The sequence below is a fragment of the Accipiter gentilis genome, chromosome 20 (genome assembly GCF_929443795.1).
Source record: "Accipiter gentilis chromosome 20, bAccGen1.1, whole genome shotgun sequence".
Taxonomy (NCBI): domain Eukaryota; kingdom Metazoa; phylum Chordata; class Aves; order Accipitriformes; family Accipitridae; genus Astur; species Astur gentilis.
Genome location: NC_064899.1, coordinates 18,696,524 through 18,712,875, shown reverse-complemented (window position 1 = coordinate 18,712,875; position 16,352 = coordinate 18,696,524). Strand labels below are relative to the sequence as shown.

At 41.7% G+C, this 16,352-nt stretch overlaps 1 protein-coding gene across 4 annotated transcripts in view; it reads right to left on the bottom strand.

Moving 5' to 3' along the window:
• Positions 1-16,352, bottom strand: part of PHACTR1 (phosphatase and actin regulator 1) — a 292,025-nt gene that overhangs the window by 110,957 nt on the left and 164,716 nt on the right. For all 4 annotated transcript variants that reach the window (XM_049824013.1, XM_049824011.1, XM_049824010.1 and 1 more), the window contains exon 2: positions 13,320-13,484. In XM_049824013.1, the coding sequence (XP_049679970.1) occupies positions 13,320-13,484 (165 nt within the window). The remainder of the gene's footprint in view (positions 1-13,319; positions 13,485-16,352) is intronic.

Below are 16,352 nucleotides of genomic sequence, written 5' to 3'. Positions count from 1 at the left end.
CTTGTGAAAAACAACTAGATCAGTTATTTATTCAACAACCAAGAAACCCCTTGCCTTTGACATTGTTCATTCCAAGCTCATGAGGGCACCCATAGTATTTTCAATACTATTAATTCAAGGGCTGAATGAGACATGATCCAAAGAGTAAATAGTGAGGTTTGTGACCTGCTAGGATCAAATACTGCAAAATATCATATATTTGTAGATTTCAGAATCTTAGATCTTGACTGATTTTGTGCTCGTCCTCAGAGCTGTTGTAAAAGGATGCCAGGTGTGTTGCCACTGTTCCAAACTCATCACCACCCAGTCTAAAACCAGAACAGCCAAGGTATCGTTTCCTGTACCAGCCAGCCAGTTTCCTGTACCAGCTGTTTTCTCCCATCCCTTCCTGCGTATTTCTAGCAGCAGTAGTGGCTTTCTTGTCTTTCTCTGCCCTAGCTAACAACTTCACTGCCTATTTCCAGCTTCAGTCAACTTTGGTGGCAGGACAAAAGACCATAAATTTGTTATGTTTCTAAAGTTCAGAGAAACTGGGAGGCTGGTTAGAGAAAACTGATCCAAATTGCCATTCCCAGGCTCATGATTAAACAGAAAAAGATGCAGGAAGAAGGAACCCATACAAAATTGGGTTTCATAAGTTTTGTTGCTCATGGAATTATTGAGTTGTTTTTCCCCACAACTATAAACTAAAATCCTCCACAGGAGATGACATACAAGAAGCTGCTAGCTAGTGAGAAAAAACACCATGACTTAGGCATATCTAAACTTTATTTCAAATGCTATCTGACTATTGCACTCACAGCCAACTACATCGTTTTTTAACGTGTTTAATCTACCTAGAGCATATTTTCTCATTAGATACGAAATTGGGAGGAATGCTACTATGACTGCTTAATACAGGCTTGATCTGATACCCATGAAAACCACAGAGAATCCAACGATCATTTTTATGGGGCTTTCGATCAGGTCCATAAAGCACACAGGCTATTAGAGATACATGTACAGTTTTGAAAGTGTAAGTGCCAGCACAGAAGTGTAAATGCAGTATTGATTCTTGACGATGGTGGTAGAAAATTCATGGGCTTCAAAGTGTCTTGAGGCAGAGCTTAAATATAAAAGGCTGCAAGGGTGCATTTTGAGTACAGGTGCACATCCTGGAAACATTTTGGCCTGCAGACACATTGCTTACTGCTGCAAAGAGCTGAGCACCCACTGAGTCCCATGGTCTTCTTTTGGGCACAAAGCACCTCAGAAGGCAGATTGTACAGCTGGCAGAAGCTCTTCGTTTCCTCTTCATATGAGCAAAGTCTTTCGCTATTCAGCAACTGCCTGCCAGGCACCCTGTGCCCAGTGAAGACAGGGGGAGAATTCAACAGCTTCAGCAGGAAGAAAATCAAACCCATTGTCAACCATTTTCAGCACAAATACATGTCAGTGCCTTCAGGCAGAAGCATATCTGGGCACTCTTTGGACCTTCCTCAGAGTACTGCTTATCTATGCACATTCAGCTGTCAGTCCCATACTACTTTTAACTAAGGAATTAATGAAGAGCATATGGAGACCATGAGCTTCCTGCAAAACACAGGGAGGTGAGGGACTGGTGTTTTCAGACTCAAGAGGTAGCTAGTAGCAAACAAAAATTTCCTAATAACTTCTCTTTTAAAATAGGCAAATAATGCTGTTGGTTAAGTTGAAAAAGCATGATTCACTACAGCAAAAGGATGATTTTTACTGCCTGTTTTGATAAACAGAATTGTGATTGCCTGATTAACTTGGAGAGATGCACATAGAGCTCTGAAGATATAAAGGACCAAGAGTGTTAATTATCAAATTAAAACCTTTTTAAGAGGCACTAAGGTCCATTCCTTCAAAAAAATCTACATCCACATATTCAGCTGCAAAACAAGAGACTGAGATACTCCATTTTTCAGCCTAGAAACATATACCTGCTACTCCAGCAAGAACAAAAGGAATAGCGAGTGATGTTCAGCATCATGGATCTATTCTACCCCTACTTTTATCTAAAAGTGTAGGACATCCTGTCATTAATAAACAACTCAGATGCAGTTAACAACAGATAGTATTACATCTTCAGCCTATACAAATAAACGGGAACCAAAATAAGTCTTATTTTGAACTACTCCCATCTTTATATAGGCACCATACTATGGAACTGAAACATTGCTCTGAAAATGTAATTGGTGTCAGTAAAGCAAATTATAAATATTCAGAAAATCTGTAAGTTTCTTCAAAATAGTGAGTTTAATTTCTAACAAGTATTTGAGATTTTTTCCGTGCTTCTGTTTTCCAAGACTTTCTTCTACAGTCACATGGGATTTTTAATAATCCTTTTTATTACTGGAATCCAAGATTCTCTCTGAATGACTTGACTTAGTGAGCTGGAGTTCTGAAGACACCCTACAGACATATTTACAAAAAAAAAAAAAAAAAAGAGGAAACCTAGTGAAATTGCAATTAAGTCCTGCAATACTTGGAGTGTAATAATCTATAGGCATCATTTTAACAAGACTGGGATGGGTTAGCGGCAGAATTTGGAAGAGAGCACAACAGCTTCCTCTCTTCATTAAATGCTCTAATCACTACCTTGGACTTCTTTTGCCTAGTCCCTCGGGTCAGTCCAAGTAATCAGATGTAGCTCTCACTGAACAGAGCCTCTAGATCCCATCTCTGGATTGACTCTCTCCTTCATACTAGCTACTGTGACTACTTACATGGGTGCTCAGGAAAAGCAATCTGAATTAAGCAATTCAAGAATGATCACCTATGCCACATTGAACACTTGCGTGGACATTTTAATTCAGAACTGAATTGGCCTTAATGGATTAAAATAAAATGAATGAGTTTATAAACTGAATAAACGTCCACCCAAGGGTTTATGGTGATATAACTAATCTGTTTCATATTTATGTTTTAAATAATTCAAGTTACAAAGTATAAACAAGCTGTAGTATAAACAAGACAGACCAAGATTTCTAAGAAACTGTTCTTCATCAAGCTATCTTTGATTCCCAATTCATAATCTGATTTTCCTATTAAGCCTCTGTACACAGGGCAATTCAGTTTCTCTTTCTAGCAACTATTTATTATTCCTCAATATATTAGCCCCAGAAGCCCTGGAAAGAGCTCATGAAGTTAATGGTTTTGTCTGGGTGACTGCCATCTGTGTTTCAGATCCCTGTGGACCTGGGATTCTCATCCCTGCTGTCAATACCCTATACATCTATATGCAGTTCACAGACATGGAAATAAAGGGCAGCTACTGTGATTAAAAAATCCCATCAGAGTCATTGGGCTGCATGTTCACATTACTGTACCAATCTATTTCCCAATCACAACATGGGTCAGATGTCAATCAGGTCACTGACACAGTAGGGCTCACTCGAGGTATTGCCATGCTGGCCTCGGGGATTCCTGCTTCATTTCCCCTCCACAGGAAACATGGAGTGAGAGCAAAACAGTATTCTAGGAATAAGACTTCCTCAACACTGCTTCTAAGTGAAGACATCTAACAAATTTCCCTTTCAGAAACTACCCAGCAGCAGCCTATGAAAGGCAGGGGAGGTTTTCCCCTCCGCTGTTCCAGGCACAAGAGGACCATGCTCACCTCTGACCAAAGTGCAGGGGAACTGGTGGAGTCACTGAGCAGATTTCCCCTGCTGAAGCACCCAGCCTCTGCAGTGCCACTGATGAACTCTGCCAAGTCTCAAGACATGCACCTGCACAACATAGATTACTGACTGATGACAAATTTACATGGCAATATTCCATGGCTGTTGCTTTGATGGAATAAAAAACATGACCCAGGGCATGAACTGCTTAAAAGCAGGACCCTGCGACCAGCCAGCATCCTGCCAGAAAGGACCTGCAGCTTTTTCAGGTCACTGGGATAACCTGGCACTACAGCTGCCCACTATGGCTCAGTCTTTGTTCTCATCACAGACCAGATGCCTCATGGCTCCATGTCACTGTGAAATGTTGCTATTTCCCCCGCATCTTTAAAAAGGGCAGTGAAAACCTGAAGAACAAAAGCCAACAGTCTGAGAAATACTAATTAATTTCTATGCTTCAAATGCAATCTAAAAATAAAAAGCAGCTTCAACGCATTTGTTGTTAAATGAAAGCATTCTAAAATAATCTCTAAGGACCCCGTCTGATGAAGACTGTACATTCATGAGTCACAGCAATAGCAGCTGAGGAATAGACAACAATTTTTTACGCAAGAATGATCTTCTTCCACACACGCTCATTCTCTCTCCCCTCAACCAGATATTCCATTATTGCTGATTCGTTGGTAAAACACTTCTTAAAACATCTCCAACAAATGTCATTGTCTAATCCCTATACCATGCAGAAGCTTACGCTATTAACAGAATCTATTTTTCAATCCTCAAAATTTGCTGTAAAGTCTCTAATGGCTTAATTGTATTATTATATTATTTTAACAGGAATGCATTGTTATAGAATTACGTTGCAGCATTACAGTTTGGGCGGCCTCATATAATCTTCACAGCAGCTGGAAATGTAATTAGCATAAAAACCAAACAGCCTCATTAAACATCCCTTTCCTGTAAGAAGGGACACATTTAAGGGCCCTGTCTCACACATTCCATTAGAGCTGGCACAGGGCTAGAACAATCCCAAAACGTATTTTTCAGTCCAGCTATGCAAAGTCCACTAGTTAAACCTGGAAATGTTCTGCAGCAGATCTCAGGAAGACACAGTGATACTGCTCTGTAGTAGAATACACGCTTCCAGGGGAGTGATTATACACCCCATTTTTGAACCAGGAGCTTCCACTTGACAATTCAAGTATAAAAATAGACAACTGCTTTAACTGCCTTCTGTGTACAAATCAGATCTGCAACTTCCGAAGGCATTTGAATTCTGTTAATCTGCTTAAAATGACAAATCTAAAAACACTGATAATTTATAATTCCAGCAATAAAGAAGCAAACCACCCACTGCTTTCCCTTCCTATGAAGTGCCTTCTGCCACCATAAGCTTTGGGCTGTTTATCTAATTGCACAGTTGAAAATGAGCACTGGCTTTAAAAATCTCCGTGGATCTTTGGTTCCACAGCAGTAAGCAGATACACAGGCTAGTTTTGCTCCCTCTATAGAAAGGCAAAAGGTCAAATTTTTTAAAAGTTGCCTACAGTTTTGCATGAATTCTGGTGCAACTTCTGGCCAGCTTCTCAGAAGACATTAAGAAAATGCTAGTGCATGCAAAGAGAAGCTATGGGCAATCTGCATTTAGACCTAGAATTGTGCAAAAATAAAACTGAAAAATTATTTTAATTTTTTATTCAGTCCTTGAGCTCAAGTAATGTAATATTTCAGCAGACTTAAAACACAAATGTTTTCCTGTCTGTTAGGTCATTTTATATTTGGAATTCAAATTTTTACCTATACTTGTTAATATCTAGTTCAAATTTGAAACAGAAATGTAAATTTGAATAAAAACTCTTCTAAGATTCATGTAGAAAATACTGAAATATAATATACTTACTTTCTGGAATTTCCTTCAGATAAAAATATTTGCTTAAGTCAATGTGTATTCGTAAACAGCCCAAGTTCCTGCAAAATGGCTTTTTCCTTCAGAGAATGACGGTTTGCACCTCCATCAAAAAAAATACACATAACAGTGAACAAAGCAGCACTTAGTAACTCTGAAACATGGCTGTATTGCTGGGTATTAACAAAACTGGAGCTCCTTTTTGGAAGTCTGGACTAAGTTTTACATTTCTCTTCTCCCAAAATCTTGAAAACGATCAGTGATTTTCAGCAGCATTAAGGCCCTATGAGCTGCTCCAGCTGCTCCAAAAATACCTGGCTGGGACCAGCTTTCATATTGCCTGTTCATTGTCTCACATCAAAAGGGCCACTGGGGTTTTTACACAGTCTTATTGACAGGACTTTGGGGTATTTCAGGCCTCAGGGTAACTTCAGACCCAGCTACACTGCAAGGGAGACCCTACTGTCTTTCTCAGTGCTGATTCAGAATTACATTTCCAAGATATCAGAATAAGGGGGTGAAGGAAGAAAAACGTTAATTACCTCATTCTCCATACCTAAACCTAGGATAGTCTAGCCTGAAAGTATAAGAGGAATTGTAATTGAAATATTAATACCTTTCACATGGGATCACAGTAGTTATTAAATAAAATTCAAGAGAACAGAATGGGACCATAAACTGTTTTAAGACACAGTTATCCTTGTTAGCCAATGATCCAAACAAAACCACTGCTTTCAAAGTACAGGCTGAAAACAGGACTTTTGCAGATAGATTTCAATAACTTGGATAAACCACCTAAAATCTCTCCCCCCGAGACCACCTCCCCAAAAGTGCAGACAGAGGCGAGGGCAGGCATGTCTGCAGGCTGTGCTTCTCCTTTGCTTCCCCAGGCAAAAGTCTCACCCAAATAGCACAACTAGTTTAACAGCCTGACAGTTTTACATGAGAAAACATGAGAGGCAATCACTGGCAAAGCAGAAGGGAGTAGGAAGGTTTAAGAGCAGCACTGGCAACACATTGTTGAATTTCTACTGATACAGATTAGAATATTCTAGAAAGCAAAGTTCAAAATATTTACCTATTGTGGTTAGAATTAATTGGCAGTAGGAATAAAACGATCTGGGTATGGTTTATGAACAGCAGTTCCTCTAATTGCAGAGATTTACCACATTTTGTTTTCTTCTTGTTATTCATCAGCAACATTGAAAGTCCTTGCCTGTAAGTGTTGCCAAATTTAAACAATTCCTCTCCTGACTGGGAGACTTAACTTATATAAACACATCAATATGTGAATTTTTATAGAGCACTGTTTAAAAAACTCTGGTTGGAAAAACTGAAGCAGTGAGGCTTAGCAAGTGAAAAAAAATAGCATTTGAACATAAAATGAATAGCTGTTTTAATGCAGATTCTGGGAGTGGGTCAGCTAAAGGTTGCATGAGTGGATTTTGTTTTGGCACGCTTGATTTTCTTTAAGTGGCTTGAGTGGGGGTAAAAGTTAATGGAAGAGCATGTATACCCTCCCTAAAGAGCAAACTGAAAAAATGCTCCCTTTTGTGGCACTGTCTACACTATTGGGCTTCGATCTTTAGATCCAGCATGCAGACCTCAGCTATTCCAGTTTAACAGAGTAGCTGCTACCAAGACTGTCACCCTCTTTACAGACAACTATTAAGAGAGTCCTAAGGCCCTTAAGCAGCAGATCAAGCCACGAACCTGCCCTGCAAGTCCTAGTCCTGCAAGCCAACCTTTCCCAACCCAACTGATGATGCCTGGCTCACACCGATTTGCCTCTTGGCTCTTCTGATAGCCTGGTCCAATTTGTTCAGCCCCAGTCTTTATCCCTTCAAATTCCCCAGTCCTACATCTTGAGATGGGTATCTGAATACCAACCTCTACAATTTTACACTAAGCAAACGAAGCTTTAAATGAAGCAAGAGCACGTCTTCCCTTTTCTCAGGAAGGCACCCCAAGCATGAGGCTAGGAAGTCCCTGTCACAGCTTTCTTTGGCCACAGAACAGGACACGGCTTGCTAGCTAACCCACAGGTTTTGAGGATGTGAGCTGTGGCACTGGAGGATTGACACATCCTCACTGCCCCATGGAAGAAGTTGTAAGTATTTCTAGGAGGGGGATCTGGGACACGAATGAAGGGAGGTTTCAAAGTACCTAGGAGGAAAGGCTGAGTTCAACAGATTTCCTTTTCTCTCTTTAGTATTACTGATTGCCTCAGACAACCATCTACTTGGCAACAGAGCTGCTGTGGAGCTTTCTTCTGACACTGGACTTTCTCTGTTCATTGTACAGGGTGCCCAAACACTGCTGAATCCCTTGACTCTTCTACTTACAGCTGAGTTTTCTCCGCAGCTCGTCTTAATTTCTCACTATCTCCTGCTTTCCTCTTCTCATTCCAACCAGTTTCCTCCAAGTACAAGTTACATGGTTCCTCCTCCCCTCTGCCTGAGCACTGCAACTTGGGGAGCAGGATGGGGGAAGACGGACGTACCAATTCTTTAAAATGAAGGTCACCAGAAGTGTGAAATGGCAAAACAAGACATTTTTCCCTATTCAGACTCGTGCAAGCAGCTGAAGTACCTTTTTCTGAAAGGTTGCAAGCAGTTGGCTCTTGATGAACGTTACAGGTTTGTGTGGCGGGGTTTTGGTAGCAGGGGAGGGGCCACAGGGGTGGCTCCTGTGAGAAGCTGCTAGAAGGTTCCCCGGCCCCAGGTCGGGCCTGCCCCTTCCAAGGCCAAGCCCATTATTTGTGACGGCGGTAGCGCCTCTGGGAGAACAGAAGGGGAACCTGCAGTGAGAGGGGGAGTGGGATGTGAGAAGAACCCTTCTGCGTTTAGCGATGTCAGCGAGGAAGGAGGGAAGGAGGAGCAGGGGAGCAGATGCCCACCTGCAGCCTGGGAGAGAGGAGCCCACGCCGGAGCAGGGGGTGGATGCCCCACAGGATGGCTGCCGCTCCCTGGGAAAGCCCGCGCTGGGGCAGTCTGTGCCTGCAGGACTGCAGCCTGTGGAAGGTACCCATGCTGGGGCAGTTTGTGAAGAACTGCAGCCCGTGGGAAGGACCCACATTGGAGAAGCTCATGGAGGACTGGCTCCCACGGGAGGGACCCCACGGTGGAGCAGGGGAAGAGTGAGGAGTCCTGCCCCGAGGAGGAAGGAGCAGCAGAGGCAACTGACCCCAACCGCCATTCCCTGTCACCCTGCGCCGCCAGGGGTAGGAGGTGGAGAAAATCAGGAGTGGAGTTGAGCCAGGAAGGAGGGAGGGGTGGGAGGGAAGGTGTTCCAAGGTTTGGTTTTACTTTTCATTATCCTGTTTCAATTTGACTGGTAACAAATTAAATTGATTTTGGTTTTTCCCCAAATTGACTCTGTCTTTTGGCTGTGACCATAACTGGTGAGTGATCCCTCCCTGTCCTTCTCTTGACTCACAAGCTTTTCGTTATACTTTTTCTTCCTCATCCCACCAGAGCGGGGAGGAGTGAGCGAGTGGCCTCGTGGTGCTTTGTTGCTGGCTGGGCTTAAACCACGGCAATGAATACGGTGACAAAAAACTTCTATACTATTTCAAGTAAGCCCAGAATCTATCTTCCCTCAGGGTTCTTTATTTCAGAAGCACTTCCTTCTCCAAAACGTCACCAGGAAATGACATTTCACCAGCACATGTACAACACTGCAATAAAACAGCAGCACATCCAGGAACTGTTTCCAAATTCACATTGAGGTGAGCAGAACAAGATCAAGGTATTAAAAACAATGACAAAGGTCTGGCTGAGGAGACAGGCAGCTTTCTCTTTTGCTATCTGCTTTGCTGATTCCCAGAGAGCCCAGTGTGGCTTTAAAAACCTTGCACAGTCTGCTGGACCCATCCCAGCTGCATCCAGCCAAGGAAACGTGCTCAGGCAAAGAACTGTTTCTTGCTAGCTTCTGCCATAAGTGAGAGTGCTCCTTAACAGTTTTAAGAAACTGTCCCATCAACTGATATAATCTTACCATTTAGAAGTTTGCCTGTGCTCCCAAAGCTAGCGTTGTCAGCTTTATCCTACTCCTCATTGCCGTGAGGGGCCCTCAGCCCTCCATAGCAATAAAGGTTTCCACACTTTCTGTGCAAGATGAAATTTTAGGCCAGTTAAAAAAAATACACACTTTTGACTGTAGCAGGAATTGTGCTACATTGTGGCCAAGTTTAATTTCTATGTCTAACTCCCTATATATAAAACTTCACTGTCAGGAGTGTTTATATTATATTGTGGGATATTCAGCGTCCATCGAAGAACCTTCATTAGTACCTTCTGTGGTAAAATGATTTGCAATCCTGACACTGAAAAACACTCTGTGCTGGGGGGAGCTTCACTTCTGTCCAAGAGGAGGATTACTGTGAGAATTAACTTGTTTCTGGCCCTGCTGTGGTACACTGGTGCCCCTCACACAGTATAATTTCCCTTGCCATTTGCTCTGAGATTGAGCCTGTCCACAGACAGAACCCATCTGCCATTCATGTCCTGAACAACCTCCTTAATACTCCACCTTCCAGCAGAAGAGGTTGCTCAAATCAAGCCCCACATGCGGGCTCATCTGGTGCTTACCATCTGCAGCAACAGACCACCCCATAGCATGATCTTTTCTACCTGCTCTGGCTGCTCTACAAAATACCTAATGATGATGCTCACAGACAGACCAACTGCAAGGCAAAAGCATTAGATGTCTGCATCAAAACCCATGAGTTTCACCTTCATGACTAAGTCAGCACCAAGGCAATGTCAGACTTTGAACTTTTCTGCATAGTTGCTACAGAGATATCAAAACCAACATAACCTATAAAGTATATGAAACACATGCGTCCTTTTAACCTTCTGCTTCTCAGTGGCAATGGGGGACTTGTTATGCTCAAACATCATGATCTAAGTATTGATGTGCTGAAAGGAACCATATACAATAAGCATAACATTAAGGTCCTCCATCAATCAAATTGCGGATTTTCTATTTTATCTTATGCAATTACCAGGTGTCAGAAAATAACTTTTCCTATTACCTAAAAGGTTATTTTGCCCACTGCCCACTGAACTATATTTTAAAGCATTCACCTCTGAATAAATAATCAGAGCTTTTAGTCTGATAAAGATATGGATACAAAATGTTAGCACTTGGAAATCTCAAGAAGGCGGCAACCTTTCAAACTTAAATATCAGTCTGCCTCTCTCTTTCTTCCAGTCCTCTCCCAGAAAAAACTCCCATTAATTCCAAAGGAAGTTTCAACAGATAAGGTCATGTGTTTTGATCCTTACCACTTTTGACATTAAAAATAATTGAATCTATTGTTGCAGCAAATAAAAGCCTAATAAAATACTTGTATTAGTATTTATTTTTTGATAATTACTGATGTTCTATGCAGGTGGGAAAGCTTGGGTGCATGCCTGTAGGACACTAATGGGAATTTTCTTTTTCCAAGCTTCACATTTATCAGTGCACTAGAAGAAAATAAGCCTGTAATACGAAGTTTCACGCTGGCTCTCATTATGCCATCTCATAAGCTTGTCCTTTGATTTATTATAAAAATTAAATATATTTTCTCATTGAGATCAGAGGTATTAGATGAGAGGTCATGGAAATGCTGGCAGAAAAATGCTAGTTTTCCACGTGTAAAATCTTTTGTATTGTACATCCTAGGTTCAACAAATGCTGCTGAATTGCCAGGGGGAGTCTGGTAGGATCCTGGTGGTTTCCTGTTCCCCAGGGTCAGGGGTGATGGAAACTGTGGGGTCCCCAGCTCTCATACAGTCCAGAAGTAAACCTCTCCCCCCACCTCCTGCAGGGTGCTCAGCAAATTTGACATCCTTGTCAATTTTGCTGCAGTTAGTAGCAGGGGAGCTGACATGAATACCAATTTTGCAGAGCAGCTGCAGGATACTGTTAGCTTACTAGAAATGAATTTTTTTTTTTTAAAAAGCAAGGTTTTGGATTCAACTGAGATCAAACCTAGTACTGCAATCAACAAACATTCCTGCAACCTGGAGACACAGCTTTTAAATTAGTTTTTCAGACACTGAAGTCCCTCTTACTAGGGGAGGAGATAGCCTGGCATGTCTGGTAAAGCTTCCTATTCCTCTGAGAAGAGGAAATACTTTTTTTTTTACTCTGGTTTTAATCACTGTGTACTTTCCATATGTTTTGGTAAATGGGGCAACTCTACGTAACACTTCTTGTAATGCCTAGAGCAGACTATACAGGCATATTCAAGCCAGCTTCAAACTAATCAGTCTAACCACAGCAGGATGCAGCTCAGCCGCAGCTCCTGGAGCTGGATAAACCATACAAATAAATACTAGGCAGGCTTTTGCAACCTGTGGTTCATTCTGAACTGTCGTGGTTATCCTCTGAGTTGTAACCAACTAACCCAGCATGCTGGAACTAAATTCAAAGTAGCTGTCACCACAGCGTCCATGTATCGGTAAGAGCTATACAGTTATCACGGAAATCCTGCTACACTGCACTATGGTTATGACTGATACAGAACATGAAAGACAAGCCTTTTGTTTTGCAGAAACATGTAATTTTTGGTGACAATAGCTTCTCAGCTGTCAAGTCAAAAAATACGATCGTCACTCAAAGTAATACAGCCATCTATTCCAGTTCATTAGTCTTTGCCTGATGAATCAGAGAGCAGCTTAAACAGCACAAAGTAAAAAGCACCTTCAGGTATGAACCCTGAAAACTCTTATTCTGCATTTAACCTTGTGCAAGAATTCACACTTAGCTAAATGAGACTTCTCAAACAATTATGGGCCATTTTCAGGAGTACAGGCTTTGGGGTGCCAGAAGGTACAGTCAAGTCCTGCCTGAAAGCTTCCACTGTGCAACAAACAGGTCAGAGAGCAACTGGGCTGTAACTCAAGTCTCTTCTGGCACTTAAAGGAACAGTATCCTCACTGCTTGCTTTCTAATTCTAGTGAGAACAATAAGAAATCAGAAGAAAATTCATGTTTTCTCACAGACAATCCAGGCTCAAGACTTGCAAAACCACATATACTAATTATTAGTCATCATGGAAGAAAAAAGAAAATAAACCTTCTAAATAGATCACAGAGCTTGAAAACAAGCATGCCAGGTAAAAACTTCCACCATGTGCAACAAGGCCTGGATCTGGGATTCTTGCTCAGACCAATTTACAATATAAACCCACATTTTTGTAGTTTTCCATACTTATTTTTTAATTAAAAAGAGTCTTAAACCAGGAGTGTTTGACAGCTATGGCAGAAGGAGGGGTGTGGCAGGAAGAGAGATTTGTTTTTCTCGAAAACAAGTGACACATCTTTCCTGCCCAATGGAACAAATAATTTATGGTTATGCAAGTTATTCAATACAATGTCAACTTCTTTGTCATGTATTTTCCTCGCTCCTCTATTAGCACTTACAAGAGCTTGAAAGTGGCTAAACCCTCCACTAGCATTGTCTTTTCATATTACCATTTCCTTTACCCATAGTCTGCTAAATCAATGTAACAAGATTTCTTCTGGGTTACCCTCTAGCTCTAGTGGCAGAACGTGAATATGCAGCTTTGGCAAGCTGCTGCTTTAATTGTAGTGCACCCAACGTGTTTGGGATTTTTTAAAAGAAAAATCTGGTAATGAAGTTAAAGATCTCTTAGAATCTGAGAAATCTCTCCAAGCCGAGCTTCAGCTAGCTTAAAAACATGTATAAATTGGGGCTGCACTACAAATCTTTAGCCTTGTTGAGCAAATAGTTCCAGATTAACAAACCAACCCGACCACAACTATTACCTGCTGAAGTATGCTTAAATTTTTCACTCTTCTTCTTCCTCCATTTCCATGGCTTAAAAAGCCTTCCAAGAGTAGCAAATTTGCTTCTTCTTCTGATTGGAGGCGTGTGAGTCCCAGGTACTAAAGAATCTGAACGCATTGCAGCCAGTCTTTCCACTTCCTCAGCTGTAGTTTCAGCAAGAAAAAGAGAAAAAAAAAAAGGGGGGGGGGGGAGGAGTGAAATAAATGTTTTAATAAATTATCAAAGAACCACACAGATGGTCAAAATTTTCCATGGTTACAGAGAACAGTAAAAAGGGGGAAAAAATGTAGTCCTTATTATTTTAACATTATTTTCTGTCCTTTCAGTGGAATCCATAGTCTACTTTAAAAATCAGTATTAACAATCAGATTCAATAGGAATATGGATTATTACAATAGCAAAGTTACAATCTTTGTAACAAATTGTTCTGCATCACTCTAGACAGCTGGCAGTCCATCCACCAGTCATTCCTGGGAAAGCATAACAGAGACTGGGGAAGAGAAAGCTCCCCCAAAGTGATGCAATACTACTTAAAGGAAAGATTGCAAGTCTTTTTTTGCAATGGAAAGAGACATTTCCATGAACTAATATTTATCAAGAGCAAGATCCCTGATAAATAATGACCCTCTGGTATCATTACCGTGTCCATTAAAACTGCCTGGGTTATAAAAGCAGCTGCAGTAGGAACTTCCTAGTGACAGAAAGGAAGCTAAAAATTCAGAAGGTTCCTTCCAGTCCCACCTTTTTGCCCACTCATTCCATTCCAATTCTTATACTTAACTTTTAACACAGGGACTTGGCGAATTTTAATAGAGTCCACACTTAGGGCTCAATTCCCTAGGTGGTGGGGGTTACAGGTTTTCACTGAGCTTCTGTCGTTAAAAAATTCAGCTTTCTACAACCTTTACATTGTAATACATCATGATAGGCTCAATACTTTAAAAAAATTTTTAAGAGTTGAAATTACCCTTCCTCCCTGATGACAGCAAGAGATGTCTGGGGGTGGTCACTTGGCGCAGTTACATTGCATGGTGTCGTGTCTGTGTCCCTCCCCCCCCCCCCCCCCATTTGCTGATAGTTTTGAGAAATAAATAACATCCCTATGATTAAAGGCACAGAGAGAGGTAAGCCAGGACCACAAAGGGGAACGGTACCAGTAGTCCAGGAGAGAGGGTGTCTCCATGCCACAGCTCCATGCCAGGGCTGCAGTAAGCTCTCCCAGCCTTGGGCTGAAGCCTGCACTCTCTCTCCCTAGGAAAAAGCATCTGCATAATTCAGTCAGCATACAGGAGGTTTTTTTTTAAAGTTGTTTTTTGTTGGGATTTTTGTTTTGTTTTTTTTAAGGGATACCATTTGCCAGGCTTGTGTTGTAATGCTACACTGCCAGTAAAGCTGATTTGAGTGGTTTGCACACACAGTCTGGATTCATGGAGAGGACACAGATTGTCACCTCACCCTCTATGAAGACAGCAGCCCAGTGTTTCTATTTCACCTCTAGTACATTAATCATTAACCTCAGCCATGAGCATGGGCTCAGGAACTTCAGCAAGAACGTCGCTGTGAAGGGATGAACACACCCACTCCACACTGACAGAATCACTAGAGATTTTGGCTGGCAAATTCTTATGAGTCTCAATGGAAATTTTTCTGAGGCTTTAAGTGTGCCAAATTTAGGTCGATTTTCATGGGAACAGCCAGAGACTCATTTCTAACACAAAGGAGGTTTCATTTTTGGAACTCCAAACTGAAATACTATTTGAGCCCCTCAGGTTTGTGCAAGAAGGTTATTTTGTTATTGCTCTTTTGTTTGTTTTGAACATTGGCAACACAATCCTTTTTTCCTGTAAAATATCACTGCCAGATACAGCTGCCTGTAACTTTCTGGAGAAAAAAAAAAACTAGCCCCAAGATACAGAGCAGCCAAAGTGGAAATGGTTAAAAACAACTATTCTTTGGGTTAATGGAGAGAAAGCCTGACATTTCTGAGAACATCTTTCCATTTAAAACAGAGGAAAAAAAGGTAATCCAGCCAAAGCATTTCATTCTGTTCCAGTTCTTTGTGCCCAACTGCCTAGAGAGACACCTTCTTATATCCAGAGAACCCATTACAAGACTCTGTCCTATGGAGGGGCTGGGACATGCTGCATCGAGGCTGGATATTGCCTGGTTATGCTGAACAAACCATAAGGGTAAAAAGAAGAGGAAATCAGAAATTTCCTTATACTTAGATTTCACTGGAACCTACCGGGCTTTGAAGACCAGCATGGGGTACAGATCACCTCCTTCTATATGCAGATCTAAAGGGACCATGCCTTTTCCCCCTCCTCCATTTTTAAGGTGCCTCTAGTTAAAACACGTAAGATCACAGTATTCCAGTGCTGTGATTTTTTTAGAGATGCTGCTAAAGCAATGGGCTGGTATTGTCTTTGCTGCCTTACTTGGGGGATACAGGGTGTAGAAGTGGCCCATTGAGCAAACTGGGAATGACACACAACTGCTGCTGAATTAGGCTTCCTGCTGCAAAACCCACAGCTGAAACATAATGAAATTCCTCTTGCTGCTCACCCTCTCTCCTCTTCCCCATCACTGAGCCAGCATTTCTGCTACCCAGGTGACTTAGTTACTAAATCTCAGAACTGCAGCAACTTCTCTTTGAGAGCTGGTCCTAACTGGTACTGCTGAGGCCATTCCCTGGAGAACTGACATCCCTTAAAGATTCTCTCCTTTCATAACATACATCCCCCCTGTCCCACACCAGCTGCTCTTTCCCTGCCCCTGGGAAGCTTTTCCCATTCGTGGTAAATGAGTATGGATTCACAGTCAGGCAAAACTAACACCAGAGTCAAAAGGAATTTACCCAAAGGGTGGGTTCATTAAAAGCCAAACACAGCGTCAAAACCATTTCCATATTTTGACTGCTCTTCCCTGAATTTCAGTATCATCTCTCACACAGATCTGTGCCCTGGGAGTCCTGCTGTGCTCTCCATCAGCCATGAACATGGCCCTTTTCC